We start from the raw sequence: 21,679 nt of genomic DNA, 5'->3' as shown, positions 1-21,679 counted from the left end.
TAATAGCAAATTAACAAGCCTGTCACAATCTGGAAACACGAAATTACTTGTCTTTGGAGGCATTTGGGCACAGGGAGGATAGACAGAAGCTGTATAGCTTTGAAGAGCCAGTGCTCCACTCAACCAGCCAACTTTTAGATACATTAAGGAACTGGAGGCAGAGTTTGCTATTTAGAAAAGAAGTGACTAATAGCGCATACAGCACTAAACAAGCTCTGCCCAAAACATTAGGCACCAGTCTTTCTAATAGACAGCCAGTGGTAAAATGCTCAAAGAACAGTGTGGGGAAGAGCTCCTTTGTTGAGCACCTGTCACATGAAAACATGGAACTTGGCAAAGAGACAATTGCAGGAAGTATTTTACATTATTGCCACAAAAGAAAACTCATTCTCATCTCTAGTAAATAAATCATTCTTACTTTGAAGCACCCTTGATGACATCTGTCAACATATCTCTAACCCTGGAAGAGAGACAAAGAATTTAAACCATTGTTACAATATAGCATTAATTCAGTTGATTTATGTCTTACATGCATCCATTTTTCACATTCTTCAGAAAACTTAGTGCAAATGAATCACAGGTATTAAAACTGTATTAGTGCTCACCTACTACCCCACGTTCCTTCATGCTTATGTGGACTACCATACAAAATGCTTTCTTTTGCAAATGGCATGTTTATATAATAACAATAGATGATTTTTTTCTTCTGTCACAAAGATATTTCCAAAACACTGCACTATAATTTGGCATAATAAAATGAGGATGCTTTACAACAAGCAACTGTAACAAACTACACAACACTTAATAATATTCTCTTGAAAACAACTATGGACACCTATGCTGTTAGGGAGTGTAGTAAACTGGATCTATTTAAACAAAAGCAATAGGAATAGTTACAGTTTCTTACACGTGACTGTAATTGTTTCATAATAAGCAACTCTTCTGCATTTGCTTAGTTTTGCATTCATATTAATATTCCTATTTTCAAGACAGTCATGTCACTCAGCCTTTGAAGGTTTTCCTTCTCCATATGCTGTTTTTACATACTGTTTCAAATGCACTTAGAAACACTGACACCAATCTAAATATCAATGCAAAATTACACAGCACTAGTTTATATTGGGCTGTTTACAGCTGGGCTAAATCTGGAGGGCAGCACAAATACCTAATGGGTAATGGAATTGGAGCCCCGAGAGTATCAAGCAATGAATGGACAACAGGAGAAGACATAAAAGCTAAATTGTGAGGCCCAAATTTCTTACCTGCTTTACTTTCTCAGCTGTTAAAGGGAATTCTGTTCATTTTGAACATACCTTACATTAAAATGGTTTAGAAAACAGAAAGCAGATTTCAGTTCAGGGAATATCTACAATAGTAGCATTGCTCTAGGCATATAAAATGTTTTCACTTTATTCCTTACCAAGAAAGGGATAAGACAGTGCCTTGGTGCATACCAGTATCACATTTCTCAGAACTACAGTTGAAAGGTAGAACAACAGAAAACTGTGCAACTACTAAAGAATCTCTTTGTAATTCTTTGGAATTCTGGTTACTGACATGAAACACTAATCTAGACTTGACTGGTATAAAACCACTACAATTTTGCATTGGTATTGAGTGTGACTTAGGAGCACGATTTTGACTGAAACAGGAAAAGGTTATTTTGGTTTTCTTTGTACAGATTTTGGTTACACACACTTAGGAATGTTATTCACACACTTACGAACAAGCACAGAGACACCTGTACTGTCCATGGACATGTAGTCCTTTCTCTGTGATGCCTTCCAAATTCCCAGCCTACCGCCACTGGTCGTGCACATGCATGACTAAATCCCGAGACTTATGTACACGGCTCAGCTGGATGAAATATAAGTACTTGAGGATATGGAACAGAGTATGCATCATATGTTTAGTTTCAAACAGTACCTTCAGCTTACTGTATGAACTGAGATGTCTCAGTTTGTTACTACATGTGTCTTACATTTCTTACATAAGTTCATGTTCAGTGAGGCACCTTTCAAAATCTCTACATGAAAGTTTTGCTTTTGTCCATAATCTCCATATTTTAAAACAACATATGATGCCTACAATTTCCATTCGTTCCAGTTGCTCACACTACAAAGTTTTGGACAAAGTGGAGGGGAAGGTACCTCTGAACTTGTGAATACCAGTATCCTCACTCACTGTTCCTTGGTAATTTCTTTTCTTCCCCCAAATGGCTATTTTATTTTATTTTATTTTATTTTATTTTATTTTATTTTATTTTATTTTATTTTATTTTATTTTATTTTATTTTATTTTATTTTATTTTATTTTATTTTATTTTATTTTATTTTATTTTATTTTATTTTACTTTATTTTGTCATTAGTACTTATACAAACAGTTAAATTTGCAAAATCAAAGGCTTTCAAGTCTTGCCCTCTTCTGTCCTTCACTTGTCACTACAAGTGATGAGGAACAGGTGGACAGTTCCTTACCAGAGCCATGCTGTAAACTGCTTGTATTGCACATCTTCAGGGTCCTCTTTTCCATGTTTTAACTGCATCTCAAGCTCTGCTTGTCTTCCCTGCAGAATCACAGCATAAAACAGAAGTAGATCTTAAGACAGTCAATCATCATAACACTTTTTCAGGAAACACCTGGATCACTAACTTTTTCCTTGAGGGCTAATTCTTATGTTAACCAATTGCTTTTGACATGAGACCCTGCTGTGATACATGACATACTATGTAAAAGAATTTGTAATTCTTCATTCTGGGTGAGAAAAAAAAAAATGCAGATAGCACAAATCGTAGAATCTCTGAAACACCAAGGTTGGGAAAGACCTATCACCAATATTCCCACTGAACCTTGTCCCTCAGTACAACATCTAAACTTTTCCTGAACACCACCAGGGACGGTGACTCCACCACATCCCCTGGGCAGCCCATTCCAGCACCTGACCGCTTTCTTAGAGAAGTATTTCCTTATGTCAAATGATCAAAGATACCAACAGATCTCCCACCTAGTCTATGGAAAGAAACATGCACCCTTGGGGAGTGGAGTATGTACAAGCAGAGAATGAAATTTAGAAACCTACTACTTAAAACAGTTTCTGAGAACATAATATTACTTTCTTGATTAAAAGAGCTCCTCATCCTTTTCCTTCTTATGACCTGAGCCTCCTTCTACTTCAGTTTCTTTTTCTGTACATCAAAGGAGTTTTTATGATGTGTCTAACAAGTTATATCTAAATGTATTAAGTAGTACTCCCTTACCTTCATTCTCAAACCTTGATACAACTACAGCTCAACTTGTTTAGATTATCATTTGCTGCTTCTTACTGGGTTATTAAGTCTTAAGTGAAAAACCAAGGCACATAAGCTGTGTTTCTTACATACTGAACACTGCAAATCCAGACATCACTTGAAAGGTGTTTTCCATCTCCTAGACACTAAAACAAAAGGTATGACACACTGACCAAGTAGAGATCTGTATAAGATCTATGTTCTGGTGTCAGAACCATACAACATCCTGATTTGGAGGGAATCTGCAAGGATCACTAAATGACTCCAATGACTGGCTCTACATAAGACCACCCAAAAATAAAACCATATGTCTGAGAGTGTTGTCCAAACATTTCTTGAATACAGAAGCACAATCTCAGATAAGAAATTCCTTGGCTTTAATAGTGTGTTTAAATCTATTACAATTTCCTCAAACAAGTAAACACTGGCTTAAGATCAAGATTAAACCAAGACCTGTAAGATCATAATGAGATTCAGTTCAGTCCCTGGAACACACTGAATTTACAAAATGGCCAAACTGGCAAAAGTGCTTAAACATTTGAGCAGACATACTACAGACAAGAGAACTGCCACGTGTCCAAAGGGAAAATACCCTCACGGAAGTGCCTTGATAAACTGTGGACAGAGCGTTTACCCTTGGTTAACGAACCATGGTCTCTACAAACCTCTGACTCCAAAATGTAGAAAATGTTATTGTGAAATACTGTGTTATGCATAACCCAGACTACTCACATTGTCCTGCAGTGTCTTCAGGTCAGCTCAGATAAAATATACAACAGAAACACAAGGAGTAGAGATACTAGATCTCAGCTTAAAAAAAGGTTTTCACTGAGAGACCTCAGAAGTTGCTCTTAAAAAAAACAAAAAGGAAATCCTAGAGAGGCTTTAAAAAACAAGTAGAAACAATTCTTGTTTCTCATGGAGTCAGAGGGGAAGCAGCAGCAGAAGCAAGCAATTATATGCAAGCAACAATGGCCCCCTCTGTAGTTAAGACATAAAATAACAATTTGAAAAACCACTGGTTGCTTTGTAATGAGGATCAATCTAGAAAATTTTCCCAAATATCCCAGGTAAAAATCGTTTTGAAAAATTTTAGAGAAGCACACAGAATCATAGAATCACAGAATTACCCAGGTTGGAAAAGACCTCGAAGGTCATCAAGTCCAACCACACAAAGTGGTCCTGCTGCACAGTAAAGGGATGGTCAAAGCGTTTTGAATTTGCTCAGCAATCTGAGCTGCTAATGCTGAAAATAGCTGACAAGGCCTGGAAATATAAATCAATAAGCCCTTCTAGTACCACAAAGGGAGACTTCTAGAAAGTTATTTCTTACAAGTTTTTACATTATTCTTCTACTGAAGAGAACAAATGACACTGTTTTGCTCTAGATACTGTGCCAGCCACCCTAATGAAAGAGAAGTTCAAAGGTATTACCTATATTTCTTATCATTAGATCACAATATAAATCCTTTTATTCAGCATGAAATGTTATTTAAATAATAATTTCTCAATACCTTCTGACCACTTAGTGGTAATATTATCTGAAAATTTCCATTCAAAATAATAGGGTAGATTTCTAGATGAAATTTCACATTCTAAAAAGCAAACTGCAATCGGAATTGACTGTATGGGAACTTGACACAGGAACTAAGCTACAAGGACCAGAACTGTCAACAGGAATTATACTTGTTGAAATAATTTCAGATTGGGCCGCTTGAAAACTCATTTTTATTTCCTTTTCAACAAATGTTATGAAACACTGCAAGCTTCACTTTTAAGTTGTTGTCAATTAAATGGATGCTCTTGCTGGAAGAAATGAAAACACATACAGCTTGAATGAGCATTAATATGCACAGTATTCTGTACCTCAGAATTACCTGTAGGACTGCACCATAGGTTCGACTCATAAATCCCAACCAAGACTGTGGCAACACTACAGAGCGGTGCCATTCAGAAGGCTGAATGTTAACCTGTGCAACACATAGAAAGGATAGAAATGGTTATATTAGGTCTAACATATGCAAAACATATGTTCTTCAGCCTGTGATTTGTAGGCAAAATTTTGCTAATGTGTGCAGGTCACTATACACTCCTGTGGGAAATAAAAATCAATACCATTCTTTCTTCTCCTTTTCCTGGTTTAACCAAGTTATTTTACAACTTTACCCAGGCCAGCCAAGACTTCAGATTGTTCTCAATATAACTGATACCAGAGAGAGCACTGTGACTATACATGGCAATAAGCAAAACACTTTGTAGTACTTGTAGGCAAAAAATGCACACACCACAGAGACGATGGAACACTTTACGCTTGCCATCACTTTTGTACCTCTTTGGTGCCTGTAAAAGCTTTAAATGGATGTGAAATAAATTCAGATACATGACAACCTAAATACAGAAGTGATTACTGAAATTGGTATACCTGAGTTTAATACAATTATGTCAATGCACACATTTCAAATCTCCTTTAAATAAAGAAATTGTTAAAACAACAACAAAAAACAACAAGGAATTAGATGGTTCTACTTAGGAAGGACCATTTTAGAATTAACTGGAGGAAAACAACACTACCTCTAGCACAGTTTAAATAAATATGCAACAACTGTCACTGCCTACCTCCAAATCTCACACAGGTATGGCAGCTTCTGCTTCACAAAACTGGAATGAATGACTCAAACAGTCAGCTATACAACCTAATGTTGGTGCATAGCCAATCGACAAGAAACCAAGTTTTTTCTCTTCAGTAAGTGCCATAGCAAACAGTGACATAAAGACATTCTCAACAGTATTGAAAACCAGAAATGATCTCAGTAAGAATCCATTTTCCAGTCACCGGTGGCTTAACAGAGTAGCTACCATGGTAGATTAAACACAAGGGCCATAAATTCAAGGCTGCAAAAAAAAAGGAGCTCTTTTGCAGATGTTGGACTCCTGCATAACGTGTGTATCTTCTCCCCTAATTTCCCTAACGTGAAACTTATAAAACCAAAAAAAATTAATTCACAAAACTGTGTAGCAAAACTAATAAACATAGTCTTTATTCTCTGTCTCTGTGACTGCCTTAGATGCAAGCAACATTCTATTAAAATAAGAGTGCCTCATTCAGCTGTCTTCCTTTGCATGCCCGTGTTTTCAGATTAAAAACAAAGAAAAGCTCTGCAATTAGAACTGCATTATTATGTTTCTGCATGTTCTATGATGACTACAAAGAATTGATCTTTCCTGATGCCATTCACTTATTCCTACTATTTGCCTCTATCAAGATGATGAAAAAATGCCATCACAGACATTTGGACTCCACAGGAAATCTCAGCACTTTCTGGGGTAACAAGTTTTTAATAAGAGAAAGGTAAACTTGTCAGGCTAAGGTGAGATGAATATATTTCAGCAGCCTCTGTTTCAGTCCTGCACTTTTCATTTCTGTATTAAAAACATGCCAGACTCCTTGACTTATGGAAAAACTCACCCTGTAACTATGATTAAACAAAGTGAAAAGTGATACAGGTTTGTTTGTTCAGCAATAGAGATCAATTTGTTTAGCAAAAGGAATCCATAAATGGGTGTTCTAAAACATTCCATTTCAACTTTAGTGGATGAATAGTCCTGTTTTCCTCAACAATTTTCCACTGGAGATATGACAGAATACTTTTGCCTCAATGATTTTGACTTACAAGAAGCACTGGAGTAATAATAGAATTCTCTTGTCTTCTGCCTCAATAGGTGCAAGTACATCTTCCTCAGATTCCACATACATTGTTTTAAATGTTGCTCACTATGGCCTAGCAAGCAATGGAAATTCTCCAAGCTGGGGAAAAGCAGCTGAAAAGTTAGTCAAAAGGTCTCAGCAATAAAGCTGATGGTGGTAAATGGGGAAGAAGTGGGTGGGCATACTACTGAGCATGCCCAAAGGGGCATGAGCACATATCTAAGAAAGCTATGGAAATGTGTCTGAAACTTTATTCATGCCAGTGAAATGTCTGAGTAAGGGTTTAAACGCTCTTTTCACACAAGGACATATGAAGTGTAGCCTCGGAGACTTCATAAGTAAGGCTAGCATTACATTTCCATATTAATGAAGTGGTGCTGTAACATCTCTTTGCTTCTCAAATTTTGTTCAGAGGTTCTTTTTTTTAACATTCTTGTATGGGTAAACTTCCAAACCCTCCTCCCAGCCTTCCTTTGTGAAAAAAATACTTGTTTTTCTCTAAGCCACACTGGACTGAAGAGGAGATTAGCAAAAATCTGTCAACAAACTTAGTTCACCGGAGGAGAAACATGCAATAAATTCATTAGTGGAAGCCAGCACAAAATGGTCCATAATGTGAGTAACATCCTCTGGAGTATCTAGGCACAAAAGAATACACTGCAGAAAATTCCTTTCTAGAAAAACCTATTACCATCTGAAATGCTTCAGGGACAAGGTTTGAATAAGTCCTTGAATCTCTTGATTACATTAAAATCAAACTGGGAGGGACACAGAAGAAGCTGCTCAAAGGTGCATATCATCATAGTACACAACACAAAAACACGGGTTGTTTCTTTTGTGCACATGTAGAGTGTCTAACATCATTATTTGTTAGGCAGCATATTTATAATTATTCAGCTTACAAGTACTGCTCAATTGTGCAATCATGCTTGCAAGTGTTATTATTATGGCAACATGACTATGCTATTTACAACGAATAGCAAATACTTGAATATTGATAAACATGCAAAGGCGAGATCATATTCCTCCAGCATTTTAAAAATACTGCATCACCGCTGCCTGTCAAAGCCACTATTTACAACATCTGCATGCCAAAAGCAGCCTGTCTCACAAGCTTTCTGCATGAAGCATAAACTGCTTCTGTCATCCCCTTTAAAGAAATAAAAGCTGGCTGGGTAGCTAGCCAAAGACCTAAAAACTTTATTTCCTTTAACCCAAAACACAGAACAATCAAAACGTATGGTGCATGATGTCAACATGTGTGACTCTTCATCCCTATTCAATACTGAATCAATTTACTGAAGAGATACAGACATTATTATCCCAGTATGGTATTTATATTGGCACCTGCTAAGCTTATGAGAAATTTTATGGACATGATAAAGGGATGTTTGCTCTCTCTCAATTATTTCCCCTTTAGCATTTACATGTAAATGGAACTTTTCTTGGAGCTTTACACTGACTGCAATGCTTTAAGAACAACTTTAAGCTCTCTTTCTAATAAAATGCTTGTTTTACTTATAAAGCCACTGTAAATATTAAATACATAAATTGAAGGGATTTAGAGCAGTAGCAATGAAATGACATTCCAGTGATTTAAACCTATAGAAAAACTGCTTAATGTGGTGCATTGAAACCTGATGAAATAACAGAAACAGCTAATTCCTATAGACAGTGTGCAAACAAAGATTTGAGTTAGTAACATCCAGGCTATTTTCTTAGATCAATATGGCTCCTTCATAGCTTTACTGCTTAAACTCCTTGTTTTTACTGTCTGTTCCCCAGGACAACACCAAGGACTAAAAAAAACCTAAAACATGAAATTCACTCAGATGAACCTAGGAATTCACTTCTGTTCTAGCCAATGGCCCAAATACCGTTTGCCAGACATTAACTCCAACTATACACAAGAGAAAAAATAAAGCCCTTTTTTTGTCTTTAGGAGTAATGTAATTTTAAAGAGAAATACTAATGCATTTTACCAAAAGAGTACAGTTAAGACTGCTTAAAGACAATTAGTATTTAAGTATTTTAAACACACTTTGACTTTTTAGTTTTACTACACCTAAATCAGTTGACTTAGCAGTAAATACATGCCAGTGACTGAAGTAAAAATAACTACCTCAAAATTTTATAAGCTCCAGTTCACCACTTTCACATGAAAAGTATGCTGTCTCAAAACCATCCGTTTTCAGATTTTGATTCAAAAGGTAATTTGTTAGCTCACAAAAAGTCAATTATTGCTGAGCAGCTGGATGTTGTAATCATCAGTACTAGTGCACACAGTGTTGCTGTACTTCTTATTTCCAGTTTATGCCTTTATTCTTTTGCAATAAAGAGGTGAAGACAAAATAGAAATTATTACGTTTGCATACTTCATTAGATGCCTTGAGATATGTGTTGGTGGTTAACACTACCTTCTTAAGACAGCACCAGACAGGGGTTTCTAGATTGTAATTCATCTATTGCAGATTGACATTGGTCTCTGTGGTTCAAAGATCTGATTATTAATTTATGTGTCTCTTTTTTCAATTCAGAGGACCCAAAACGATGTGATGCTGTATCCCAGCCAACTGATGGGATCTGATTTTATGTGCATCAAATATTATGCGTTTGGAAGTTTGCCCTAGGTCAAAGAATCCAAATTCATCATAGTACACAATACCTGTCTAGAAACTTCAGGCAAGGTACACTAAAGACATGCTAAAGATGGAACTAGCTAGTTAGCTACAAAAGAGTACCAGTACAAATATAATGTGAACAGTCAGGACTCAGGACACGACAGCAAAACCACAAGACAGCCAAACTGAAACATCTCAGGATCAGAACACTGCCCCCATAGATTTTCCACTGCATACGCATGTGCTCAGTTTCAAGCTTCCAGGTTGCAAAAAGTGTATCTCCTCAAATCCCTTGCTTGCAAACTTCCAACTCAAACCTTTGTTATAATTATTTATATAATAATAATTTATATGTAACAGTGTTTTGTTTCAGTGGTTCATTGATATCCTTAAGCAAGTCGGCAGCAAGTGGGCCCCTGGCCTGCTATGTGTTAGTGGCAGACCAAAATCAGCACCTAGACATACTCCCACCCTCAAACCATACTACATTCACTCCACTTCTTCTAACTTCTTCAACAGGTGCAAAACATTCCCTTTAATTTCAAAGGGCTGGTTCTGTCTCAACACACAAACTATCCTGTGCTTCTTCATGTGAAATAGCCTACAATCAAATAATCTCTAATAGCACCAAACTGCCTGAGCATAGAACACAGAGCATAGAGGAGGAATCATAGGACTGTTCAAGATTTCTATCCTTGAAAAACAGAGTAGAAACTGGTATTGCTGTAGGCGGAAAAAGAAAGCTTTTAAATGCAAAACTTTTTATACACTGTTTTTATTTCTGGATATTCTGCCTAAGACAGAATATAAATTTTATACTTCTTAAAAGAAATCATCATTTATGATTTATGATAGCCCTGGGCTATTTGATAGGGTGGGTGGTAGCCCAAAGCACAAAAGTTGTAATTAGATTAAGGTCCTCTCCAACTCACGCCATTCTGTATTCTGATTCTGTAACTGTATGGCATTATAACAGGTTAGGGAGTTACAATGTTTAAGAGACAGAATAGAATACAAAGAATTAACAATAATCACAGAATCTCCAAGGTTGGAAAACACCTCTGGGATCATCTAGTACACCCATACATCTACCATCATTTTTTCCCCACTAGACCATGTCCCTTAGAACAACACCTAGGCATTTCTTAAACACAAGATATAAATGTCATTTCCCCAGTGAGTCCCATCATTGCTCAGACTTTCTATTCAGCTAGATGTGATTAGACATAACAGGTACAGGCAAGTCTAAGTGCTTCTGCAAGTCAGAAAAAGGCACAGGGCAATTTCTGCTTCTTCTGATTTTAGAAGAGGTATTACAGCAGTAAACACTCAGAAACATTCCATTTAAGTTAAATGTCTCTCACAGCACCTTTAATTAATTAAGATACATTCACATGTCACTGCTTTAGTTTCCTCCTAATTACCATAAAAAATAAGTGTAAAGGAGGGCAAGGAAGTACAATATCTATGGAAAGGAAAAAAAAAGCAGCAACTTACCTCGTGAATGAGGGCTACCAACATTTGCTGGAAATTGCGCCCCCTGCTAACCAGAACGCGATTAATAGGTTTGCCGTCTCTGCCCATATGGACTGGAAGGTCATAGCACAACAACATGCCAGCTTAAAGAAAGGGAGAAGGAGGAAAAAAAACCTCAGTAAAAAATACAATAGTTTATAATTCTTGTATATGACATCTGGAAACTCAAAAATAAAGTCAACTAAATACAGTTAACAACCTAAAAGCCTAAGCAGCATATGTAATCATAAGTAGGCAACACAAGACAACACTGTTTCTTAAACTGGTTCACTCCAATTTTATTCTGAGAAATAACTAGATCAAAGTGTATATAACTGCCTAACTCCAACAGAGGGACAGCCTACCTGCAAGGCCAGGTGTCATTCCTGGTTGTTTGTTCCTCTCATACATTTTCAGCAAGAAATTTGGAACACCTGCAACGGTCTTCCCCTGGTCTGTGCGTGTGGCCCCTCCTCTCAAGGCAGAATGATACACACCTCGGGGCATGTTGGTCATCTCCTGTTTCACTAGCGATGTTGCAAATTCTTCAAACGCTAGATGAATCACAAAGAAAGAAACAGAGATGAAAGAGGACATCAGAGTTGATAACTGGAAAACACAAACCAATCATGAAAAACCGCTAATGACTGACATTTGTGCTTCAGGGCAGGTATGCTAATCTAGTAATGACATTCAGATGAGAGCTCATGGTCAAGGAACTGAAAACCCTTGGCAAGTCTCTCTGAACCCACATCTGCTGCTACTGTCACTTCAAATGGCACTAAGTCTTATCATATGCTCAGGTGGAGAAGAAAAACAGCCAAAACCATTCCTTGAGTTATTCCCTAAATGTATACTTTTAACTTTACACCAGTAAAACTGACACAGTCTGGCAGAAAAACAAATGAGAACACAGCAAAAAAAAAAAATACAAAAATAATCTGTCTCTGAAACTTGATTGTTATTAAGGAGATTTAAAAAGAATGCAGTGCAAAAAGAGTACATGGAAAGAGAGTGTATGTGCAATCAAGGAATATACAGAAAACAAGAGGTACCACCTTGATTTCTATCACCATAGGAGTAATTGCTGAGTTCTGTGTGCTTAAGTTATGCATTTTGTAGTCTAGCTGGGCTCAAAATTTACAGAATTAATAGAAAGTTGCTGTTCATTTGTGAAGTTAATCTGAAGGCACGTTAGCAAAAAGGACTGTGTTTCTGGGCTGTACCATCAATGTATATGACTGTACAGTGTTACTATATTGAAGCTAAAGTTGACATCATACCTGAACATTACAAACTTGGTACCTTCAAGAGTCTGTTAATGCTTTTGTTATATAACTGAGTTTAAAGGGGATTTATAACAACAAAGATTGAAACCTTGTCATAAAAGTTCCCAAATTAAATACAGCCCTGCTTTAACTTGGAGATTATGAACAATGGAGACTAAATGGCATCCACTTAACCTTCCTCGGTCCCAGAAACACCTATGTGAGCTTGGAATATAATTCCAATTCCAATACAACTTTTTATACTGGAGCTTCCTTACATCTCCTATTTTCATTACGTTCCCATCATTTTAGCAATCTTTTTTTTTCCAAATCAGCTTCATAACCCTCCTCAACCCAGGTCATTCTATGATTTTATGATAACAGAGTAGTAGTCGCAATCTGATAAGTCTTTATGTTACAGCAGGAAGGGAAACTGTATCTGTGGAATTTTATTTGTTTTTCCCCCTACATGTAAGACCAACATCCCCGAGAAAAACAAAAAAAAGTCAGAATTCACAGTTGGTGAAATCACTAGTGATTCACACAGAACTTGTAAGCTTATTCCCAATCCTCAGTGATATATTTTCTTTCTACAAAACTAAATGCAATGACAGAAAAACAGTATTCACTAATCTTGACATTTGTAAGAGGGTTTTTTTTATTTTCTTTTTATTTATTTATTTATTTATTTTTATTTAGGGGGACTACAGCAAGAAAGTAAGAAAATCAGATAGGCCAGCTTTTTCACTCCGCATACATGGAGACACCCCAGCATAAGTAATACTCATCTCACTTGCTAGTTACGCCAAAGAATACTGAACATAGAATTCAAAAACAAACCAGCCTGCACTTTAACATGCTATTATTATAAGAAAGCCAAATGCACGTACAGCCACTGCTGTTACAAATCCACAAAACAACCTTAAACACAGAACATACTGTACCTCCTAATACATAATCCGGTGTTAGAGACAGCAGCTTGATATACGAAGAACCTGGAACAAAAAGATTCACCTCCTTCTCTTCCTCGTCTTCACTCATGTCTGTCTCCTCTGGTGAGTTAATTTCTGCTCGTGCCTAAAAGATTAAGAAACAGAAACATCAGAACAAATCTCTTAATCCTTATTATCTTTCATGATTTCAAACATCAAAAAAAGCAACTAAATATGAAAAGTTCCCTATTTCATTTATTTCAATTTCGTTAATCGGAGCTGAAAGAATTAAAGTCCTCCTTCTACCTGAATGTAATGCAGAACTGGTCAATAAAAACCACATGGATATATAATCTGCAGTAATATCTGCAGTAATAAAACTAGTCCTGATATTCAGTCTGAGATAGTATTACTAAAACTTAATTATCACTCTTATTCTTCTTCGAGCACAGAGATAATCTGTGCATATTATATTTTGATGTAGTTTCCAGAATTTGAAGAACTGAAGAATATTTACAGTGTTTTCAATGTAAATATATTTCTTTTCTGATAAGTGTGAAGTAACAGCACAAGTAATACTGAACTATGTACCACCACAAATGAGAAATGGCAATCCAACAGTGTTAAGAGATTTCCCTTATTCTGCATTGTGCTTTTCTCTGCAAACCCATTTTTCATTTGCAAGGCCAGTGCTCAATTCTTTCAACTGATTCATATAGAGAAAGAATGTTTATTTAAAATTTTAATTCTCCTTATTTTCATAATACACAGTTATATTTCCCCAAATGAGCCCACTTTGTAATAATGCAGGCACTAAAGTCTGAGATTTACTATGTTATAAAGTACCTATGGAATACTGAATATACATACTGTCCAGCCTATCTTACAAAGTTATTCTAAAAGAGAAAATAATCCACACAGATGATCTTTGTTTATTTCCTTCCGCTGTTCCATTTTATAAGGTTATTGATTCAACTGATCAGACTGAAGTTTCAGATTATAACAGCCCTTCTTCATATTCAATAAGATGTCCAATAAGTGATCACAAATACTTACTGGCTGTGGTTTTTAAACAACAGAAAAACCCAAAATGTCATGCGGTAGAAGTATAGAACTAATGCTGGTAAAGTTTTCAGCTCAGTTCCAAACAAGCACCTATTTCTCAAACTGACTTTCCTATTTCAGGAGCAAGAGCACCAAGCATGTCTGTTACTGCAATGGATGGAAGAGTGTTCATGAGAGCTCCTTTGTGCCAAGACTCAGCTGCACACCTTATCAGAAGAGCATAAAGTGCAAATCTGGTGCCTAATGAGTAACGTGCTGATTTGACTACTGAAACAAGAAAAACTACCTTGCTCAGCTCCTACTTGCAGGTTTCCCCTCTCATAAACCTTAGTTATGCTAATCACTTGCAATATCACTGCACTAGCAGTTGTTCATACTCCTCCTTTGAGACTCTCAGTTGTCTCACAGACGATGCATCACTCACAAGATAAAACTGACATCAAGTGCAAGTGATGTCCCTTACTACTGAAAATACAAAATTGCTACCTGTTCAGGAAGATGAAGAATTGTATGTTCATCAGCGCCAAATGATGAGAGTGATTTGTAGGCTGAAACAGCTACAATAGCATCCTAGAAAATTAGCAGGAAGAGAAAGAAAATCACAAGCACAACAAACAGCACCGATGCACACCAAACATTTTACATAGGAAAAACCTATCCACTAATCACTGAATGCTGAAAAAGAGTAACTGACTCTTTTCGTTAAGCAGTACTGCTTTCCTGAGATATTCTCCAAATTACTTTGGATTTTGTATAAAACCAATTATCTAGGCCTGGTATCACCCTGATTACTGTATTCCACTACGGCTGTACATGCAGTTTATGTAGAAATACATTTAAACTCAAGTTCTTTGGTTCTACTAGCTTTTTGGCTACAGCTGCCCAGAATTTCCCCAGCAAAGAAATGAGGCGTATGTACTCATGCAATTGGTCTGAATTGATCTCTGCATGTTGTACTTACTTAATTAATTTAGAATCCCATTTTAGATATTTTCCAAATTGAGCTAGTTGTCACAGTTTCAATTTAGCCAACTGAGTTTTACTATTTCAGTGCTGACACCCATCACAGGATTCAAACTACTGGAAGCTGCAAATCTCAGGACTAACAGTTGGCTACCATTTTTCTTGTACATCACACCGCTTCAAAAAAAGGATTAAACATTCAACAAGAAGAAAATGCTACCACAAAACAATATCGTTGGCACTGATAGCTTTTTCTTGACAGAAAAGTATCAAATTAAATAGTGTCAGCAAGTGGATATTTATTAACATCATTATTAACACAGACACCAGGAATTAACATTTTCACTTGTCACTTACCTTGTTTTGTGTGTTCTTCCACAGGAAGCTGAGAACTTGAGCTTTAAATTTCTATAAAAGCAGACAACACATATGTTCAGTTTCTCTTTAAGCAAGAATGCAGTTGAAATCAAGTTACCTTACACAGACTGCTTCTTCAACATGGGCTGAATTAAGAAAAATGAGAGGCATAGGGCTGAACTACAAACACATCCTGCAAGAGGGGAATTTGTGATCAGTGTTTCACTCAAATTTCACAGCTGTCTTTCAGGGTTCATTAATGTAAACTAAAGCTGTGAAGTGATTTGAGAATGTGTATTGTGAGGGGTTGCAATTTAGTGGTAAGCAAAAATACGCAGATATTTGTAAAACTCGTATACAATAATATAATGAAAGAAGAGATTCAGTGTAGTCTGGGATACATACCTCATATTCATTTGTATTCACTGTTAACGAGGGAACCAGAGCAAACAGTTCATTCAGTGCTTTTAGAATAAGGGGCCTTGTATCACAGCTCAGCTTTGGTGACAGAGCATTCCATGTAGAATTAATACAAACAACCTGAAGGGAAGTGGAAGGCAGCATTAACAACAGCAATTCCAACCTGCATGGCATGTTTGTTTCTAGAATTTGCTTCCTTTCTTGTGAATATGAATCGATGTAAATTGCATTATAAAACAAACAAACCAAAAACCCACCAGATAAAAAAATCCTACAAGCATGTTAAAAATTCACTTGTATACAATAATTCTAGATGAATCCTCATCAGATAAAGCAGCTCCTCAGTAGGAAAAATAGAGCAATGCAGCGATACAAATAAAGATGCAGATGTGTAAGTTGTCTTCATATAATGCAATTACTTTACTTCACTTTTTAGTTTAAAAGCAAGCTGTCTGGAGTTCCATAAGAATGAAAGCAAAGAAAGCTCCAAAACAAAATGTCCTTCCAGAAAGGAAAAATATAAAACTGTGGGAATCCAGAAATAATTGCAGAGAACTCAAACTAAAATAAGCAATAGTACAATACTAAGACCTATGCTAAGCAGGTCAGTTTTTAAACAGCTGATAACTGAAGAAAAAGGAATCAGAAACAAGAAAATGAAATCATTCTGTGTGAAAATGCAGATGTCACTAAGATCACACTTCCTTCCCAGTTTTACTTAAAATTGTGAAACGTGTCTGAAAATCATGGAGCTACTTTTTATTCTATGAATTACGAATTTGGAGTCTTGCCATTTGCATTCCAAGTCCTCAGAAAACATTAGCTTTATCCTTTTAAATCTCACTTTGAAATCATGTTAGGAACCAGAAAGTCATTTTGTGTCGAGCAGAAGCTGAAATACCCTTAGACACATTTTTGCAGTCCTATTATTCCCTTAAAAGGAAAAACTACACAAAAATATGGGCAATATTAAAAAAAAAAAATAATAAAAAATACGAGGATCTGCAAAGCATTCAATGAAGAATTCATTAGAAACCAGAAAATCATGCTCTTGAAGGTTTTCCAATTTAAAAGACCTATATATCTACACAGCAAAGTGACTTGTCATTACAGATAACAAAATCCAACACTCTGAACATCTTACACGATATACGGTGCTAAGACTGGTATTTTTTTTCAGATTTGAGAGCACCAGGGAAAACAAATAAATAAATCCATCTTTCAACAACAAGGTAATACTCTACACAGAAAGCATTCTACCTTGCTTATTATTTCAACAGAGTGTAAGAAAAGCTGAATAGCTTATCTTCAAAATTGAACACTACTAGACGGGTGTATCCTGGCAGATTAGAATTATAGAAACACAGAATCACCAAGGCTGGATAAGACCTCCAAGATCATCCACAGTCCAACTGTACACCTATCACCAATATTTCCCACTAAACCATTTCCCTCAGTACTGCATCTAAATGTTTCTTGAACACGTCCAAGGATGGTGACTCCATCACTTGCCTGGGCTCCTTGTTCCAGCACCTGGCCTCTCACACAGAGAAGTATTTCCTAACGTCAAACCTGTATCTTCCCTGGTGCAACTTGCATCCATTCCCTCCAGTCCTATCACTAGTTACAAAGAAGAAGCTGACTCCTCCCACGCCACAATCTCCTTTCAGGGAATTGTAGATAGTGATGAGGTCTGCCCTGAGCTGCCTCTTCTCCAGACTGAACAATTCCAGCTCCCTCAGTTGCTCCTTCTAAGACCTGTGCTCCAGCTTTGCTGCCCTTCTCTGGACACATTTCAGGGCCTCAAGGTCTTTATTGTATTGAGGGGACCAAAACTGTTAATAGGAGGCAAAAAAAATACCAGATCAGAATTCTCATTCAAGTTCAACATGAATTGGGAAATGTTACAGCACAGTAAGAATTATGCTTAGTTTTATGGATCTGTTCAACAGATCCTCAAATATATATATCCTCAAATATATTCCCTTTTCACGTTCAGCATTAGATAACACAACAGAAAATCTCTTGGCTCTTTTGTCCTAACCAACTATTACTTCTGTGGCTCACAGATATTACCCCAAATAAAATCAGACTACATCTAGCTTTGCAATTACATCTATATGTCAAACTCTGTCCATCTAATTTGTTCTCACATAAGATTCCAGTTCATTATATTCCTTGCTTATGCTGGTTTATTTTTGATCAATAAAACAAAGAAATATAGAAAAGCCTTTCCCACAGAAAGGCTGGAGAGGGGTTTAAAATAGTATGCTTGGCATTTTCATTCTTGGATATTTCTTGGCTTGCGTACAGTGCTTGACACACAAAAGCAATTAGAAGCCAAGACAGTTGTCTTCATATAAAAAAGTCTTAGCTTCTGTCGAAATCACACTGGCAAAACAAATAAATAAATAAATACAAAGAATAAAATAAAATAAAATAAAATAAAATAAAATAAAATAAAATAAAATAAAATAAAATAAAATAAAATAAAATAGTCCAGAAACAAGAAATGTGGCCTGGCAAGAACTGTGTGCATTATGCATTTCTGACATTCTGATATACAAGTTGTTGTGTGCCATTCATTAAAGACCTTTTGCTATACACACATGCAAAAAAAAACCTAACAAAAAATAAATAAATCTGGCTTAGCCCTCCTTATAAGTCATGCAAAAACAGATCAAGTATTCTCAATATGATTTGTGTAGTGTTATTTACTTTGCCTAGAGCCTTTACATTCATGCCGAATGATTACTGCATTCAACAAATTGTAAAACCATACACTCAACCAGAAAATTAATGTTACAGCAAGCTTTGTAACAGCACTACTTTTACAAAGGAAGCTTTCTGACACTCTTGGAATTCTGCTCTGACAAGTGACACGATGCGTACAGTTCTGTCATCAACTGTCAGCACCATATGTATGAAAATGCAGTTTTTTATAATTCGGAAGAAGCTGACTAAGAATTAGGTGCTTGCTAAAATTATGCACCTAAACAGCTACATATGGAAAAACTCAAAGAGATTAAATGTTTTTCCCATGGTTCTGCGTTGACACAGTGGCACAGTAGGAAAATAGCACAATAAAACTCTCTATGATTATGTCCTGTCGGGTTTCTGCTCTGTAGACTGGAGTCTAAATAATAAATATGGGATGGGCAGCATTGCTTACCCCAAATGATTACCTAGTTTACTGAAAGACAACTCTATGAAAGTTACAGTTTCTCATTGCAGCACCTCTGTTTTCCCTAACAAACTGGCATGAAGTTAGGGAAACAAAGTAGGCACAAGAGGGCCAGTAAAAATTAGAAAAGGAAAGCATTCACTGTCCACAGCGTGTTCCTTTTACTTGGAGCTATCTCAGTCTTCCCACATTGCATCAGCAGTACAGTGCTTCTCAAATGGTGGCTTTTTTCAGTTGGATGTGATGTTTGACACAGGCCTAGCTCCTGCTTCTCTGCAGGAAACAAAGCTTATGTATAATCCAGTCTAGGAAAACATCAGTATTACCAAGGCCTCCATTCCAAGAATCCATATGAGCTCAAGATGAGTCAAACTTTGTACCAAAACCAAACACAGTTGCTATCCTGAGCAAGATGGTTTTTAATACCTTCTGTCTGAAACTTAACTATATTAATAACAATGTCTATGGAATGTTTGCCATTTCTATATTGCTCTTGAACTGCTGTAATGATTGCACATGTACAGTGTGGTAATGGCTGGATTCTTTTATTGGATCAGTTTCACTGTGGTAAACATTGCACTGAGTGTGGAAGCAGATAAACTTAAGATTTTTCTTTGGCATCAAAAAATTATCACATATTTCTGTACGGTACTATTAGTTCATTAACTCAGACACAGCCCACGTAGTCCACAGTTTGTCTAGAGGGTGATTCTCAGAACACCTATGTCACCACATCTATGTAACATGTTCCAATACTTATCCATCCTCATTACCAGTAATGAAAGTATTATTTTAAAATATTACAAGTGATTTTACACCCTACACCACATGAACTGTGTGAATAAGAGACAAAAGGGCAAGTCAGTAAGAAGATATGACAAATGATTTACACACTTTCCAGCTAATCAAAATTATGTTCCACACAGCTGCTCTTTGTCAAATTTGAAGGAAGAATGCATGAAAGAAATGTTTCTGACACAAACTACCATGCTGACTTAAATTCCAAACCAACCATCTGACCTGCCATAGTAGAAATTCATAGTACAGTCCCCCAGGAAATGTAAACTCATACTGGGAGAGAAGAATTCTACATAGCTGCACATATGAAAAAATAAATTCAACTGAGGGAAAAACAACATTATCCACAAACAAAACATGAAAGACGCTGATAAGATCATTTGACCTTACCTCAGCCTCACAAAGTGCCTGAAGACCCTGTAAGACAATAGCAGCAGGTGAAGCTTGATCAGGTTTTGTGCATTCATTCAACACCTGGGAAATAGCAGCCAACATATCTGCTCCATGCTGGTATGGCCTAAAGGAAAAAACACAAAGATATAGGGCAGTGAGGCAGTATTCAAGCATACAAATTACTTTACAAAAAAATTTACTAAGTGTCAATTATTCAAAAGTGACAACTAAAATGGACAAACTAACAGGCAAAGGAGAAAAAAAAGGACGAAGCAGCAGGAAATTCTAAAGGTGGAGTGATAGAGAACTAAATCAGCAGGCATAGAGTTTGCAATGAAAAATGTCACCAAGAAATTAAGCTATGGAAGTCTTTTTATAAGAAAGTTGTGTATTCTAAATGACTACACTATCAAGAAGCAGCCAAGAAAGTGCTGTTAAAGAGACTATTCTGTGCTACTTACTTAAGATCTTTTATAGGCATTAACGTGTACTGCTGTATATTTTGGAGACAAAAGACTGGCCTGATACATGAATACTCCCTTTACATCAGCGAGAAACCTTTTTTCAAATATATTTTTTGCTGCAGCTATTTATTTCTCTTTCTATGACTACATGGCCACTTATTTGTGACTTGAAAGTCTTACAGCACCCACTCAGATTCTCAGGGCAAAAAACGTCAGCTGCTGATTCTGCAGATCCTCTCACTGATTCTGTAAGAACTTTGGGTAAAAAGCATCTGCTGAACTGATTTATATGCATAGAATGTTCAGGCTCTCTCTACTAGTTCCCACTTTCTTTCAAATTATTTCTAAATGCATAAAGAATAGTTCTTTTTACCTGAACAGCATTCACTTGGCAAAGAAAATATTTCACCTGCATTGAAATTCCTCTCATGATGTTCACTTGTTTTCATTTTCATTTTTTTTTCTTTACTGTTTCTTAAAAAATGCCATTCAACAGAATTAAATACTTAACATTCCTTGTCCTCATTTTGAGTCTTTCCAGCTGTTAGTAATTTTTACTTTCCTGAAGGTCAAAGTGGAAATCAAAGGATAGGTGGACAAGCAGAAAAGAGGGTAATGAGCGCACAAAAACTGAAGATATTTATAAGGTGTTTAAAAACAGTCTTTATAGGAACTGTAAATAGGTTATTAATTGCTGACCTTCAT

At 36.4% G+C, this 21,679-nt stretch overlaps 1 protein-coding gene across 1 annotated transcript in view; it reads right to left on the bottom strand.

The window, feature by feature from the left end:
* Positions 1 to 21,679, bottom strand: part of FOCAD (focadhesin) — a 91,049-nt gene that overhangs the window by 29,477 nt on the left and 39,893 nt on the right. The window contains exons 15-24 of the mRNA XM_072359075.1: positions 20,508 to 20,634; positions 16,121 to 16,255; positions 15,716 to 15,766; positions 14,882 to 14,965; positions 13,343 to 13,475; positions 11,496 to 11,684; positions 11,113 to 11,234; positions 5,166 to 5,258; positions 2,479 to 2,567; positions 419 to 460 (exon numbers count right to left, since the gene is read on the bottom strand). Coding sequence (XP_072215176.1) covers positions 419 to 460; positions 2,479 to 2,567; positions 5,166 to 5,258; positions 11,113 to 11,234; positions 11,496 to 11,684; positions 13,343 to 13,475; positions 14,882 to 14,965; positions 15,716 to 15,766; positions 16,121 to 16,255; positions 20,508 to 20,634 — 1,065 coding nt within the window. The remainder of the gene's footprint in view (positions 1 to 418; positions 461 to 2,478; positions 2,568 to 5,165; positions 5,259 to 11,112; positions 11,235 to 11,495; positions 11,685 to 13,342; positions 13,476 to 14,881; positions 14,966 to 15,715; positions 15,767 to 16,120; positions 16,256 to 20,507; positions 20,635 to 21,679) is intronic.

The sequence above is a fragment of the Excalfactoria chinensis genome, chromosome Z (assembly GCF_039878825.1).
Source record: "Excalfactoria chinensis isolate bCotChi1 chromosome Z, bCotChi1.hap2, whole genome shotgun sequence".
NCBI classification, from domain to species: Eukaryota; Metazoa; Chordata; class Aves; order Galliformes; family Phasianidae; genus Excalfactoria; species Excalfactoria chinensis.
Note: the sequence above shows the minus strand (reverse complement) of the source record. Positions and strands in the feature narration are given on the sequence as shown.